A 15,613-nucleotide genomic window follows, 5' to 3' on the forward strand; every position below is an offset into this window, starting at 1 on the left:
TACTCCGATGACAACCCACTTCTTCGGAACAGTTTGTTGGCCCTGAAAAGGACCGTGGCTGCTGAGATGATTGACCGGTGAGGTAGCGCGGCGCGCGCCGGTAAGGAGAGAGGCTAGTTGCGGTGAGTGGCCTGGCCGAGTGCGGCCGTGGCTGGAGGTTGCTTGGTTGCCGCGCGGCAGCGTGAGTCGGAGGTTGCTTGATCGCAGCGCGGCGGCTGCTGGTGAAAGGCTAGTCGTTGAGCGCGTTCGTAGAAGTTATGAGGCAGTGGCTACGCCAGATGCCCAGTGGGTCGGACAGTAACACGACCACCGGCGAGTCCAGGTGCGGTGCCCCAGTGAATCAGGTGTGAGAGAGCCGGAGGGCCGAGGCAGTCGTGCCTGGCGCAGCCTGCCGATGCCTCCGAAGACCGAGCGCTGGCGACGAAGCCTGCTGGCTGGTGTTGCTTGATCGTAGACTGAAAACTGATGAACTCAATACTCGGCAAGGCAAGGCAAGGTCATGTTACAACTGACGGTCAGTCAGTCTGTCTGTCTTGGTGTCAAGCCCCAGCTGGGGCTCATGACCAGATGTTTCTTTTGAATGAAAGTTACTGTCCTATCCATGTGTAGCGCCCTCTCTGACGAGAGGTCGGGTCTGTCATTTGTTAGTCAGTCTGTATTAATAAGTCCATTGTCTGTATTTACACATATTTACAATACACACTTATTTCTTATTTAAATGTACAATATATACACGGCCTCTGTCAGTCCAGGCTAGGTACAGCAGATTATGCCCTTATATATATATATATAAATAAATATCCTAGTAGTATTAGCTACCACGGCAGTCTAGTCACTTGAACGGTCGTATGCCTGACCGCCGCCAAGTTTAAGCCTCTTATACTTTCTGTGTCGGGCTTCGCCTTGTCCGATGTTGCGAACATTCTCATTATCATGATTTTGTATGACTTCTGCTTGTTGCCTGCATAATTTTGTTATGTAATCATATACGTACGGGATTTTGAATGCCATGTGCAAATCGCGGACCGGTGTGCGCCTTGGAAAATTGCCAATCGTGCGGAGAACCTTGTTTTGCAGGCGCTGCAATTTCATTAGATGAGTGTCTGCCGCAAACTCCCAGGCGGGACTAGCATAAGTCATTACGGATCTAATAAGAGCTTTATGGAGGGTCAGTTTAATGTTAGCGCTCAATCGCTCACTTTTGAATAGGGAATACACTCTAATGAATGTTCTGAAGGCCTTGGCTTCGATCATTTCTATGTGTAATCTCCAAGTCACTCTCTTATCGAAGATTACACCTAGATATTTTGCACTATTTACAAATGGAATATTTCTTCCATTTAGAGTAAGACAAGACTCAGGCGGTCGACGACCACGAGAGAAGTAGACCCCCCGAGTCTTATCTTCATTAATTTTTATATTCCAGCGCTCACACCAGGTCTCCATTGAGCTGAGACCGCGCTGGAGTTTTCTAACAATAAAACCCTCTTTGCGATCTGTCGCATACAGACAGGTGTCGTCTGCAAAGAGGGCCAGGTGAACGCCCTGTGTATGGGGGGCATCATTTATATACAAATTAAAGAGAGTAGGGGAAAGAACAGAACCTTGTGGCACCCCTGCTTGTATTTCCCTTGGCGTTGACATTTCGCCTTCAACAGAGACCCTGAATTTACGTTTAGAGAGAAAGGACCCAATAAGCTTGGTCAAAGAGTTGGGGAATTCCAATTTTGATAATTTAAACAGCAAGCCTGAGTGCCACGTGGTATCAAAGGCTTTTTCGATGTCCAAGAACACTGCAGCCGTAGACATTTTATTGTTGAAATTAAGGGTCACGTGGTCCGCCAGCCTCATACATTGCAATGTCGTGCTGTGACGTGCACGAAAACCAAACTGACTTGCGTTGAGCAGGTCTCTTTCTTCAATATGTTTATGGAGGAATTTCAAAATTGCTTTTTCGAATAGTTTTCCTGTCGTGGACAGGAGGCTGATCGGACGTAAATTTTGAGGAAATTTCGGGTCTTTACCCGGTTTAGGTAAAGTTATTATTTTTGCTTCCTTCCAAGTATTTGGAAAGTGAGAGAGCCGAAAACAGTGATTGAATAAGTGAGTTAGGTGAACCAATGGTCTCCTTGGAAGGTGCCTGAGGCATTCATTTGGGATGCCGTCAATTCCACAGGCCTTTTTTAATTTCAGGGATTTTATTAATTTCTGAACGTCACATGGTCTGATCCTTAGAGGGGGGTTTTCATCCACGGCTTCCAGCAGAGCTTGAACTCTAGCCTCCACCCGCTCTTCATGGTTTTCGTCGCACAGGTCATGTGGCGTGAATTGAATTTCCAAACAGTCGGCAATTTCATTGGCTTTTTCAGAAGGATGAAATTTTAGGCCAGAAGAACCATGAATAGCAGTTGGTGCCCTTGGTCCGTCTCTCTTAAGGAGAGATTTCGCAATGGGCCATATACACTGAGGTGTGACTTCAGCGTTGCTTATTTTTGTTTCCCACCGTTCAAGTGCCTTTTTACGGGTCATTCGCCTGATTGATTTGGTGACCCAATTGACTGCCGTTTTACACGCTGGATCCCTGGTTTCTTGCCACAGTTTTCGTAGCCTCTGTTTATATTTTATCAAACGATCTAGACCAGGAAGATCGTTGTTTATGTCCGAAAGTGTAACTTTACTTGTCGACAGCCTATATGCCGAAGCAATAGAGGCTGCAAAGTCGCGTGCCGCTTTATCGGCTTCTACCCCCGAATTTATTTCTAGTTTAGGTGATATTAGTTCAGAAGCGAGGCTTTGAAACCGCTCCCAATCTGTAAATTTTTCAATGGGTTCCGAAAGGTTGCTAATTTTAACGTGATCCAGTATGTGAAATACTATTGGTAGGTGATCTGAATCCAAAATATCAGAGACGACGACCTCTGACATTCTGATATTTTTGTGAACCACAATGTCTAGCACGTCACCATTTCCCGCAGGGGAATAGTGAGTGGGGCACTGTGGAGCTGAGATTTCGAAATCGCCCATATCAAATAAATCCATAAGTTTCAAACCTGAGGGGTTTGAAACTCTACTATTCCAAAATGGGTTCTTAGCATTCAAATCACCTGCCAAAATAGACTTTCGTCTGAAGCTTAAGAGCTCAGTGATGTCAGCATCACTCCAGGCTTTGCCTGGAGATTTATAAACAGCTGCAAGCAGCACTTCGCTATTACCAATTGGTATGCAGACCCCTGTCGCTTCTACTGAAACAAGGGGTGGTAGGTCTACATGGTTGTGGGGAATGCCTTTTCTTACTGCAACGGCAGTTCCGCCATTTCTCCCGGACTGGCGGTCGATTCTATAAAAGTAGTAATTTGGAATAAAGAACCTCTCGTGAGGTTTCAGATGTGTCTCTGAAAACAGGGCCACATCTACGTGTAGGTCTTGCAGCTGTTTACTGAGCTCATAGCGCTGCCTCCCAATGCCATTCGCATTAAATGCTATGACTTTGAGGGGCCTATGTACTCTAGTGGCCATTTTGTTTCATTAGGCTTAAAACAATTTTGGTAATGGCCATTATTTTTTCCTCTTCGGACACTGCACCACTGACCTCTGTCATAATCTGCTGTACTACAGTCACTACTCTCAACATATTGTCGAGAGATGGACTGTTTACATGACTAGCCTGAGTTGACTGACCTGTTTTTGGTTCCTGTACAAAGACCGGGATGCTCGGTTTCGTGGCTTTTGGTGGGACTGCCACTGGAACTTGGAGAGTCTGAGGTCGCTGCTCCTGCGATGTGCTGCCACGGAGCGCTGCCGCGAAGGAGACTCCAGGGCTAACGATATTCGAGGAGAACACCCTTCCCGTCGTAGTTTTGGGTGCTCTCTGCGATTTCCTCCTCTGCAGTTCCTCCCTCGCGTGTCTGCAGCCCCGGTAGTTGGCGGGATGTGGCTTCTCTCCTTCTTTCAATTCACAATTGCAGCATGCTGGAGTGGAGGCAGCGTTCTGCTTCTCAGGACATTCTTTGTGCAGGTGGCCACCCCCGCACCACATGCAACGTGGAGGTTGTTTGCAATTGGCCCAGACGTGGCCAAACTGTTGGCAGTTGTGACACTGCGTAAGGCCACTCTGTGCTCTATATGCCTCAACCCGAATGGAAATGTGGCAAAGGCTTTGAAGATGGAAAATTTCTTGTAATTTTGCCGTCCGGGGTAGGGTGATAAGGAAGAGCGGAAGGTTTCTTGCTATCCTTTCGTCTGAAGGCGACCCGCGGGTGGTTGTCATCTGCTTCACGCTGACCACATCAAATCCCAGGGTCACCAGTCCATCAGATATATCCTCCGCAGGGGTATTGTGAGGGAGGTGACGGATTACGGCCTTTATGGGTTTTAGGGACTTGGGAAAGAAGGTAAAATATGAAAGACTGTTGTTAGATAGATGGGACTTGACGGCTTCGAAATCCGCCATGTTCTTGGTGAGGACTCTGGTCCCGTTTCTGGTACTGCGGAACTCAAAGTCGCCTTTGACAACATTTTTAAGTTGCTTTTGTAAGTTAATGAGGTTCACTGTGATCGTAATAATTATTGGTGGTGGCCTGTCTGCTCTACCTGATGATTCCACCTCCAGAGTAGTGGCTCCCTCCTCCAGCGCAGTGGCTCTGTCATCAGCAGTGTCGGTGTCTATTGTTGTCGCCCTGAGAGGAGCAAAGTAGTTATGGGTGGGCACCTCTTTGGTCTGGCTGTTGCCTGTGGCAGCCGCTGCCTTCTTTGAAATCGGGGCGGACTCGGTTGTGCTCTGCCGTTTCCGCCTTCGGACCTCTTTGAAGTCTTCCTCTTGGGAGGGCTTCGTCTGAGTTTTTGTTGCAGCTGATGTTTTTGCTTTCACTAGGGACTTCAGATCGTTCAGTGTAACTGTGTAGGTTCCGTACAGAGCACTGAACAAGATCTTGCCCTTGAGAGCCTTGCAATAGCCCTCTCTGCTTTCTTCAGCGGCATTTATTATTGCCGCCCACTCAACACTTTCTCCAATTGTGGCTGGTGTGAAGCTGGCCACATCCTCGATTTCACAAATGATTCTGAACAGTCTCCTGTAATGTTCATCTGCTGCAGGATATAGCTTCACGTTTTCTTTATATTCTGCCTGTAGTGAGGCTNATTTTCCGCCCAGAACGCATGATAGCCATGTCTGGCACGGCATGGCATGACACGACACGACACAGGCCTCAAGCAAAGTCTGATAATTGTTACAACAAACAAACAAACAAACAAACAAGGACTGAAAATTTCAGAGCTACCAGCAATTAACTCCTTTATACTGTCCGAACACCTCCGAATTTAAATCCCACTTGTCTATCCAATCGCAACTTTCCAGCCGCACAGTACACCATATCAATCTTATACTCCTTGAGCGTGAATCAGTCCTGTCCTGTCCTGTCAAACAGACAATCTCGAATCCACCTTGATCTCTAACCCTCAATCAATCCGATCTCTTTATCCATCCGAATCGAATGAATCGAATCGAATACTCGGCGTTGGAGCTGCCCCTTTTTATACACTGCTCGGTGGGGCGGAGCGAAACTTGAAATTGAGGAGGAAGAATTGATTGGCTAGCACGCGTAATGACGTAGATGCTGGCTAGCAGGAGGCGCCGTATAAATGCGAACGTTTGAGGCAATCTGATTGGTTAGCGCGCGTGATGGTGAAAAGTGATGTGAAGAGCGAGTGTTGCAGAAATGCGTGATAATGTGGGATGTTCCCACAGTTCCATTCCTCTGGGATTATTTCAGTTATCCATATCTTAACTATTAGCTGATGTAAGTGCTTGGCATATTCTGGGCCTGCAAATTTCACTAATTCTGCCATGATGAGATCCATTCCTGGAGCTTTATTATTTTTCAATTTTTTGATAGCTTGTTCTACTTCTTTTATGGTCGGTGTTGGCTCTTCAGCCTCAAAATTTCCTTGATTCCGGTCTATGGTCGTACCTTCCACTTGTACGGAGGCGTTACCATTTAATAATTCCTCAAAATATTGCGCCCATCTTTCTAATACTGCTTCATCGCTACTCAATACTGTGCCTTCTTTATCTCTACATAAGGTTGTTCTAGGTTGAAAGTCCTTTTGACTCTTGTTTAGTTTTTCACAAAATGCTCTAATTTCGTTTGAACTCCTTAAATGCTCCAGTTCAATCAGTTCTTGTTTATCATATTCCCTTTTCTTCTTTTTAAGCAATCTTTTTTCTTTTCTTCTTGCTTCATGGTATTCTTCCACGGCCCCTCGAGTATGGTTCCTTTGCTGTATTCTTTTATATGCCTGGTTTTCTTGATTTGTCACTTGCTCACACTCTCCATCAAACAAATTCTTACACTTTATCCTTTCCATTCTTCCTAAAACTGCATCAGCAGCATTTATAACAACATCTCTGAGGTCCCTCCAGGCTTCACTGACATCCTCACTATCAGAGAGACCTGCCAGGCATTCACTAATTAATCCAGTATATCTGGTTGCTACTCCTTGAGAAAGCATAAATATGTGAGCAATTTTGGTGATGGAATATCGTCAAGGGATGGCTGTGGAGAAGATGATAGAATACAATTAAAATGAAACTGAAAGAAATAATCACTGAAGATATGAAATGTGGGAAAGGAGCTCCAAAACAGGTGGACTGATAAGTGTTAAAATTTATTAAAATTTATGAGCCTCTGACACTGGATATATACTCATCCTATCTGTATCCAGACAATAGGCATTCTCCATCTGTAAATCTGCATAAATATGGAATCTATGTTGTAGGATGGCTGACAACTAATTCAGTAAATTACTAATCCTTCGAAGGTATCATAGGAGGGAAAGACTATTTATTTGCTGTATGGTTGGCTAATATATTTAAGATGATATGCAGCTATGTTGTTGCAGTCTGTGCTGCTTATATTACTACTGACAACAGTGTGGGATGCCAGAGGTGAGCCACCTGGACAGATCACAAGAGGGGCTGTGATACATTTTGGAGAAGATGCTGCAACTCAGTATGCCAAGGTAATGTGATGAATAGGCATATTAAAATTACTTAATTTTCTTTAGATATGACTGCAGGCTGTTAAGATTCAACTTGATGTCTGTCAGTAATAGCTGCTTTTTTGACAGATTTACAGTCAATATGACTGTTCTGATAGTATAGTACTATCTTATGAGGAGTCGGGATAGCAAAGTTGGTAGAGTGATGGGCTACAGGCTGAACAGCAGGGGTTCAATTCTCGACAGAGCTTTTTTGCCTACTCGATGCAGTCCAGAGGAGCTCTGTGGCCCACCCAGCCTCCTCTCTAATGGGCCTGGGCCAGGGTGTGAAGCTGACCACTCACCTACATCTAATGCCAAGGTCGAAAATGGTTGAGCCATATGTCTTCATGGTGTGGCTTAATTAATTAAACCCAGGGACAACTCTGCTTTTTTCTGTCAACAAAGAATTAGATCTAATTTATACTTCAAATACTTAAACTTCAAACTAAACTAGTCCAAACATGGCAGTGACACTTTCTCCACACTGTATGTAATGGTTACACTAGTCAGTATGACTTCATCTTCTGAAATCAGATAATACCATTGTCCTAGCTATAGATATCATGATTATACAACCCAGACCCTTATCTATGAAAATGGGATGCACTACATGGAGATGAAGTTGGCATTAAGATATATCATAAATAAAACTACCTGTTTTCTTTTGTATAGGAATGAAACTTGGTCTCTCAACCTAGGGGATACTGTAACCGCTCACTTCCTTGGGCCCTTTACGTTGGTCGCCACTCTTTCACCGCTCACTTCTTTGGGTTCTGTTTAGTAATCTGTAGAGCTGAGTTCCTATCCCGGGTCTTATACGGGTCTGGCTCGGGCAGGGCAGGAAGAACCTTTCTGCTTCAATCACACACACACACACACACACACTTTAGACCGTTGCACTTAATGGTTCATTTAATCCCTTCCAGCATACTAAATACAAATGAATTTATTAATACACTTAATGTGAACTTTACTTATACTACTTTACGGAAAGGCCATAGTTGTAAATTTAGTGTCCGACTTTGCCAAAAGTTGTGTCAAGACTCCTCGAGGTGGAATGCACCCTCTCTGAATTCTGAGGTCCACGAACCCCAGACTCCAAGAGAAATCCACTCCTCCACTTCTGCCATTGGTTAAGTTTTCAAACTAGGAGGTTCCCTAAATTTTGAATTCCCAATCATGTTGCTCTGCTATGTGATTCTGGCAGATGCTGACCTGACGCTACGGTCGACAGCCCCTTGATGCATTACGGTCAGGGTGTGAGGCTCCAGCCGTCCCACTTCTAAGTTATCGCTGTCCCAAGCTGTCAGCTCTCATTTTCTCAAAGCCTTTCCGACTTTGCTGAAACTGCCAGGATTCCAGGAAATTACCAGATGTTACTTCCTGTCCACATAGCAAAACTTGAACTATGTCCCTTCCGCGTGTAAGAGCTGGCTATCTGCCGGATCTCTTTGTTTGTAACCTTGTAATCTTAACCTAATACATATTTAATTAATGCACAACAGTCCTCCAATCAAAATGAACGGTTGCAATACGTATAATACTGAGTGTGTTTAAGAACAAAATGCTGAGAGTAATACTCAGATCTAAGATAGGAAAAGTCATACAAAGCTGTAGAATAATAAAAAGTAAGTAAAGTTGTTCCTGTGCTTAACTAGTTAAGCACTATGCCATGAAGGCATATGGGGGAGTGGATGTATAGATCCAGAATTTTTTGACCTCAACACTGGTTGGAAGTGAGTGGTCAGCTTCATGGCTCAGCCGTTTTAACCCCTATAAAGGCAACCCCTCCCCCCAGTGTAGAAGAGTAGGAGTTGAAAAATTACAACTCTTCACCAAACATGATTAGGGTGATCATACCAAGAATTATTAGGCGTTTGATGTATGCAGTGCACATGGGCATAATAAGAAATGCACACAAAATTTTAGTTACAAACATTAAGAGCCTAGCAGATTCTAAAAGGCTATGACAGTGGTATATAACACTCATGATTACTGGGGTTTGGGACTTTGTTCATTGTCTGCTATTCTAAAGAACACAACATTTTGGAAACTGAATCTGTTTCCATCCTCAGGTTAGGGGGTTGGAGACGCCTACTCTGTTGGGTCTGTTAGAAAGTTCTAACCTCATTCACTGAATGATTCAATGATATTGGAAACATTAAGACACTAATTGTGTGCTGTAGGTGTAGATGGGAGTATAATATTAACATTTATCTTAAAGAAGTAGTGTGTGATAATGTGAACTGGATTCACCTAGCTCAGGTTCTGGTAAATATGATAATAAACCTTCAGATACCATAAATATCATGGAATTTTTGGATTAGCTGAGTGACTATGAGCTTTTGAATTAGTCATGGAATGCAATTAATTTCCATCAGAAAGCTGTTGTTAATAAATAATAAAACAATGACATTTTTATCAGGAAAGTTACAATGGAGTACAAGGATCGCGTTACTTTGCTACATCTGGGACCCACCAACTGCCAGGATTCCAGCAGCCACTGCTGGTTTATCCTGGATCAGTTCTTGGAACTGGTCCCATTATTATACCAACACAAGTAAGTACCTTGCACATATTCTGAGTGGCTTTTAATGTAATTCATACCTCAGTTTCCATTAATTTATCATCACTGTGATCAGCAATTTGAGATTACTTCTGATCTAATTTGTGTGTTAAGTCTCTGGACCCAGGAAATAAATGTAACAATAAATGATCTATAAACACAATATGTATGCATCTGACATTTCAGCATAATAATATGAGTAATAATGGATAAGAACATGAGAGAGCCAATTTGGGCTCAAATTGAATTAAGAAACTCAAATGTTAAATTCAGTTAGAATGTATTCACAGAGTATCTGACTGATACACACAGACACACTAAAGATGACTGGAACTTTGCAGATTAAATGTACCTTTAAACAAACAAAATATGGGAAAAATGTATGATATAATCACTATCAATCTGATTTGTATTAACTGTGCCTAATTTTGCATTCAGGTGGGGATACAGACTGTGGCTGGTGGTGACCAGGGAATTCCATATTATGGTTACTTCGTGTCCAGTACTCCATCACTGCAACCACCTGCAACACTGCCACCACCACCGCCACTGCCGCTGCCGCCTCTGCCACCACCGATACCTGTATCACCACCCCCTATACACACAAATGTGGATCTTACATATGATTCACTCTCATTATCTTCATCTCTGAGTGGAGTACCTTACAGTCCTCCTGCATACACTACACCAGCTCCCCCTTCAGCGCCACAACCAGTACCAACATCTCCACCACCAATGCAAGCCACCACATATGGACCCCCTAAACCTGTGGTGCTGCGCCCGTACTTCAAAACAAAACACAAAGGAACATATATATTGGGACCACCACATCACCATCTCACTGTGACAAAAGCACCAATTGGTCATTACCATAATCTTATCCCAGTCTTATCAAAACACATCCATGCAGGGCCCCCATCAGCTGTCCTCGTAAAATCAAAACCACATCCTTACCCTGTAATATACATAGCACACAATCCTCATCTACCTAAAACACCACCAGCTACACTTTATGACCCACCAGCAAGAAAACCTCAGAGTTCTGCATCAAATTCACTGAGTCATCCTGACATAACACAAGCAATTTTCCATCCGCAACCACACGACAGTTATGCAGCAGCAGCAGCAGCTCTGAGCAGTTCCCACACAAGTGCATCCTATGCCACAAATCCTCCTGCTACATACAGCTTTGGGACAGCTTCAGTGTTGCCACAACCATATTATGTCCCACTCATATCGTACACATCATTGTTGCGGCCACAGCAACGTAGTGATGAAACAAAGGTACTGCACACCACTGAGAATGTAGCTCTCAAGATAACTTCTCAGGACACTGATGATGATCAAGAGCACAACATGGAGGAGGGGTCAGAGCAAGAGTCAAGTCCTATGCTCTTGTATAAAGGTGTTAGACCTCCTGTGAGACTGTATCATAAACCACAGTCTTCTATAATTCCGCTATCTGGCAAGCAAATGGAGTTGCAAAATGAAGCCACAGAAACAGGTATGTGAACTACAGTCAGTTCAAGAAATATAAATTGCATGCAACATGAAGAGACAATACACACATAACTGCAAAAGCTGCTCAATGTGAGAGATCAGTAGATAGGACCTTCATACCCGTACCTACAAATAGTATTATCCTTCTTTATAGTATCAGGTTTACTGAAACCTCTTATGGATATTACTTGTGCAAAACAAGATACTTCAATCATTTCAGAAGTTGTTCCAAACTTATTTTTACAAGGATGTTCAGTACGTTTATAGGTGCAGCTGTGTAGTTAATGGTTAAAATAAAAGAAACCGTATCCAGTAGAAACCAATGCTGATAATTGGAATGGAGCTTATTTATTTACACACTCTCATTTCATGGACTCTACACTTTCATTCAGTGGTGCCCAAAAATTTTGAAAATAATGATGTACACAAATATACAAAATATATAAACCATTATTTTCTTCAGGAAATATCCTCAGCCAAGGTAGGCTCTCTGCCTTATCTTCCTCTAGCTGGATGCCAATTCATGCTCCAGAAGGAGCTGTACCTGCACGGGCTTACGAGATTCCAGCACCGGACCTGTCGAGGGGAAACAGCCATTATGTGGATGAAGGCGGTGACAAAAAATTTCAGATAACAGACTATATTCAGGATCACAATGGCAGAGTTTCTGCTGTTCCAGTCAGTCAAGGCAACCAGTTTCTCTCATGGACTGATAGTAACATTCGCAGGAGAGACATGTATAAGGGGAACTCTGAGGAAGTCGTATCTGCAGTTGTGCTTGTCAAGCAGAAGTGACTTATGTGTGATATGGAACTTTGATGACAGTAACTATGAAAACTACTGTCTTCTGAGATGTGATACCATGCAGCCTAGTAGAAGTTTGCTGACATACCTGTGACACCCTGATGAACTGCTACCACACTATACAGTTTCATATCTTCAAAAGTGATTTAAATTTAAATGTGCAAGTGGGATTCTTCAGTTGAAGGGCATAGAACCAGCTTGTAAACTGGCCAACTCAATATTCTATCCTTTTCATTTCAGAAGTTTGCACTATTAAATCCAATAAGAATGACTTGAGAACATAAGTGAGGCTATCATCAACTATACTGATGAAGTTCTCCATCTGTTTAGAAACCCCACTTGTTTTGTCTTCCATTGTATTGGATTATTTTTTGAGCTTACTAATTTTGCTCCATTCTAGGATGTTTTGAGTATCCTAAAATAAAGTCATATGATTACAAAATTTCTCTCACAAGCAAAATCTATCTAAGTTATGTTGTCTGTAAGCTTGTTGACTACACCGACAGTCTGAATTTCCATGGTATATGTTACGCCGTGGTGACAGGGGGGCGTGTAGGTATCCCACCGCTGCCACCACATATTATGCTGTAAGGGGGGGTTGATGAAAATAATACTAAATTACTCTAAACTAGGATTCTCCTGGCTCTGGACCTTCTTCGTTGCATACAGCTGCCACCATATATTACATCTTAAGAGGGGGTTGATGAAAATACTAAGTGCCGGTAGCGCGGTAGTCGTGTGTTCTACCGCTGTACCACCGCTTCCGCCATATATTACGCCTCTGCAACAGAGGTGGATTGGATATCTCACCGCTGTCCCCAATTATTATGTTGTGGTGATGGGGGTGGGTTAAATACAACTACTAATTCACTTTGTCAGTCAACCCTGCGTTGAGTTGTCCCACCGCCGTTACCATAGGTAATGCGTTGATAGCAGGGTTGGGTAAAACACAGTTACTCCTTATCTTTATACATAGAGTCTGTACATATTTCGTTGCACTGTGTATTTCACTGGATGATGACCATTTATAGTCTAAACATGTGGCAGATAATAATAAATGTTTTTTTTTAAATATATGTTTGTATGATGGTTAATGTTATGACTTACAACACTGTCAAAACCTGATGCTTGGATAACTGGTTTAAAGTAACTCAATTGTTCTCCCTGCACTTACCTGTCACATCAAACCAAAATTAGTGGCATTCTCTATACATGTAATGGAATTCCTGCAGTGACTTGACATAACCTATAATTACACTTCCAGTGAACACCAGAGAACATGGTGGCATTAATACAGAAGTGTACATAACCTTTGAGTATTTAAAAGGTGGTATGTCAATAAAATGAAATTTGAGGCAGTGGCGTTTTTTGACTCAAGGAATTAAACAAGTTCATTTCTAAATAACCACACCCATAAAAAATCAACCTATGTGGTGATACTGTTTTCCTCACAGCAGGTGTAACAGCTGTACCACATCCTGGTCATAAATCTCACAAAAAACTGAAGCATACCATGTATAAATGGCGTTGGCACTACAACAGCTGAGCCATTAAAAAAGTCTGCTCCTTAAATCTACGTAATCTGAAAGACCTCCCCAACATCTATGATGATAAATTTCCAGGACTTGAAATACTCAGCAAGACAGGTTCACAAGCACAGTGAACCATCTTCCAGAAAAATTATCTTCCTTCGTTTGAAAGAAGTCATTATAGCAGACACATTATTTAGGTTAAGATGAGAATAGAACTGCCTCCAAGTGCACATAATTTTTTTATGATTAAATAATCTTACAGCCTAATGTGTTTCAGCCTTAATTGGCCACTTCAGGGACAAACAATACTAAAGAAAACTACATAATACAAATTTAATGTCAATTATGTAAAGTTTTCATTAGTATTGGTTGCACATGAAAACAGCCAGTTAAGCCCTAAACATGTTGAACTGTAAGATTATATAATCATAAATGATGTGATGACCTTGGCTGTAATTTGATACTAAACTTTCTTGGCACTTGTATGTGTGATGGAGTAATGTGGCTGCACTAGTGTGGAACATACAGATGCTCAGTAGAAAACATTATTACCTTAACATTCACACTCCAAACTGAAATGGAAAGCGGGCAAGATCTCATGAATGAAACAACAAATCTGTTAAATAATATAAAACAATATATTTGTACAAAAATATGTATTTACAAATGTATACATATTTACATACTTATATAAGAAGCTTCCGATAAACAACCCCATTATAAGCTGGCAGAGAAATCAAGTAAAAGTCACGCTATTTATAGCATCCTGAAAGACATACAGAAAAAAAAAATGGGAAAGAAAATCTACCATAAAAAATCACTTATACTGGTGTATTATAAATGTCCAATTTAGACTGATGACTGAGTCAAATAAAATGAACAATTACTGAAATGTGAATTACACAATGTTCATGACAACTTATCCCCATGCCAGACTAGAGGTTCATTTTGTATTCAAATGCATATTACAATTCACTGCAGGTTTAAATCTGCCAAAGAGGAACACTGTATGACTAACTATATTAGACACATAATGGAAAACAAACTGAAAAAGCACCTGCTGCTTACTTAATAACCATCAAATATTACAAGTCAGGTGATAATTAAAATGTATATAAGTTTATCAGGCAATATTAACAGTGTTATGCAAGTCTTTTCATGAGAGGTCCTTCAATTTATGTATACATATATATTTTGCATCAGTTCCGTTCTTTTATTCATGTTGATGCTTTCACTTTTTTGTTCTTCTTCTTTCTCTCATGTTTTTCTTTTTCTTTCAAGACAAGCTGAATCCACACATGGCTGAATGCTCAATCCAAGCTTACACCTAGATCATTTAAAACAAAACACACAAGAAATTAACTCCCTCACACCCAACAATTTCAAAAAATCAGAGAACAATGTCAGATATAATCATCAGAGCATGCAAACATTAATGAAACACAGGCACAGATTTATTCTTCTCAGCCTCTAGTTTGTGAGTGTGCCACTGAGTTCATATTCCAATACTGCTTCACAAAGGGGTATCTGGGGTAGTTATGTTGCAGCTGTGGACGTGTGGGGTTGTATTGCTGACATACTGAACCATGATACTAATGCAGAGAAAAAATCCGGTCACTTTTAAGATGCTGCCTATTCAAAGTTAAATTGGAAGGCAAAGGTCATTCCTGGCCAATTAACAGAGGTCATGGCCTAAGCATATCAATTCATCAAAAGGGAAGCTCACGAAGGAGTTCCCACAAACCTCAAGAAAACCCAGGAAAGAGCAACAGGAGTATCAACTTTGTCTATGACTCCTCACAAAGGGAAACTTGTATCATGCCTGCATCAACACCAGACAATTTTAAGAAATGTGTTATATATGGGACACTTAATGACTTTCATATCACTGTTTAGCAAAGACCACTGTGAAGGGAATCCATACAAACTTTGCCCAATCAGTTGGGTTTACAGCAAGTGCATCATATTTAAGAAAAGTGATAATGAGGCTGGGTTTAAGATGGATAAAAACAAATACAGTAGAACTTGGTTATAACGTCATCAAAGGGACCTAAATATAGTGTCGTTATAAACGAATGTCGTAACCGAAATGGGCACTTCCACAGTAGCCTTAGGTTAGTCACATAAAAATCTACCAAAAACCGAGTTAAAATGTTGCATTTTTTAGTGAAAT

The 15,613-nt window shown here is 41.9% G+C and overlaps 2 protein-coding genes across 3 annotated transcripts in view; one reads left to right on the top strand and one right to left on the bottom strand.

Annotated features, from left to right (window-relative positions):
- The window catches only part of LOC111870602 (pollen-specific leucine-rich repeat extensin-like protein 1), an 88,416-nt gene extending 75,327 nt beyond the window's left edge, over positions 1-13,089 (top strand). For both annotated transcript variants that reach the window (XM_023863024.2, XM_033753914.1), the window contains exons 2-5: positions 6,898-7,017; positions 9,464-9,598; positions 10,043-11,108; positions 11,568-13,089. In XM_023863024.2, the coding sequence (XP_023718792.1) occupies positions 6,898-7,017; positions 9,464-9,598; positions 10,043-11,108; positions 11,568-11,899 (1,653 nt within the window). In that variant the 3' untranslated portion in view covers positions 11,900-13,089. The remainder of the gene's footprint in view (positions 1-6,897; positions 7,018-9,463; positions 9,599-10,042; positions 11,109-11,567) is intronic.
- Positions 13,090-14,055: 966 nt separating this feature from the next.
- LOC111870594 (serine/arginine repetitive matrix protein 2) overlaps positions 14,056-15,613 on the bottom strand; it is a 60,510-nt gene continuing 58,952 nt past the window's right edge. The window contains exon 11 of the mRNA XM_023863003.2: positions 14,056-14,767. Coding sequence (XP_023718771.1) covers positions 14,762-14,767 — 6 coding nt within the window. The 3' untranslated portion in view covers positions 14,056-14,761. The remainder of the gene's footprint in view (positions 14,768-15,613) is intronic.

Source organism: Cryptotermes secundus, unplaced genomic scaffold (genome assembly GCF_002891405.2).
Source record: "Cryptotermes secundus unplaced genomic scaffold, Csec_1.0 scaffold296, whole genome shotgun sequence".
Classification (NCBI taxonomy): Eukaryota; Metazoa; Arthropoda; class Insecta; order Blattodea; family Kalotermitidae; genus Cryptotermes; species Cryptotermes secundus.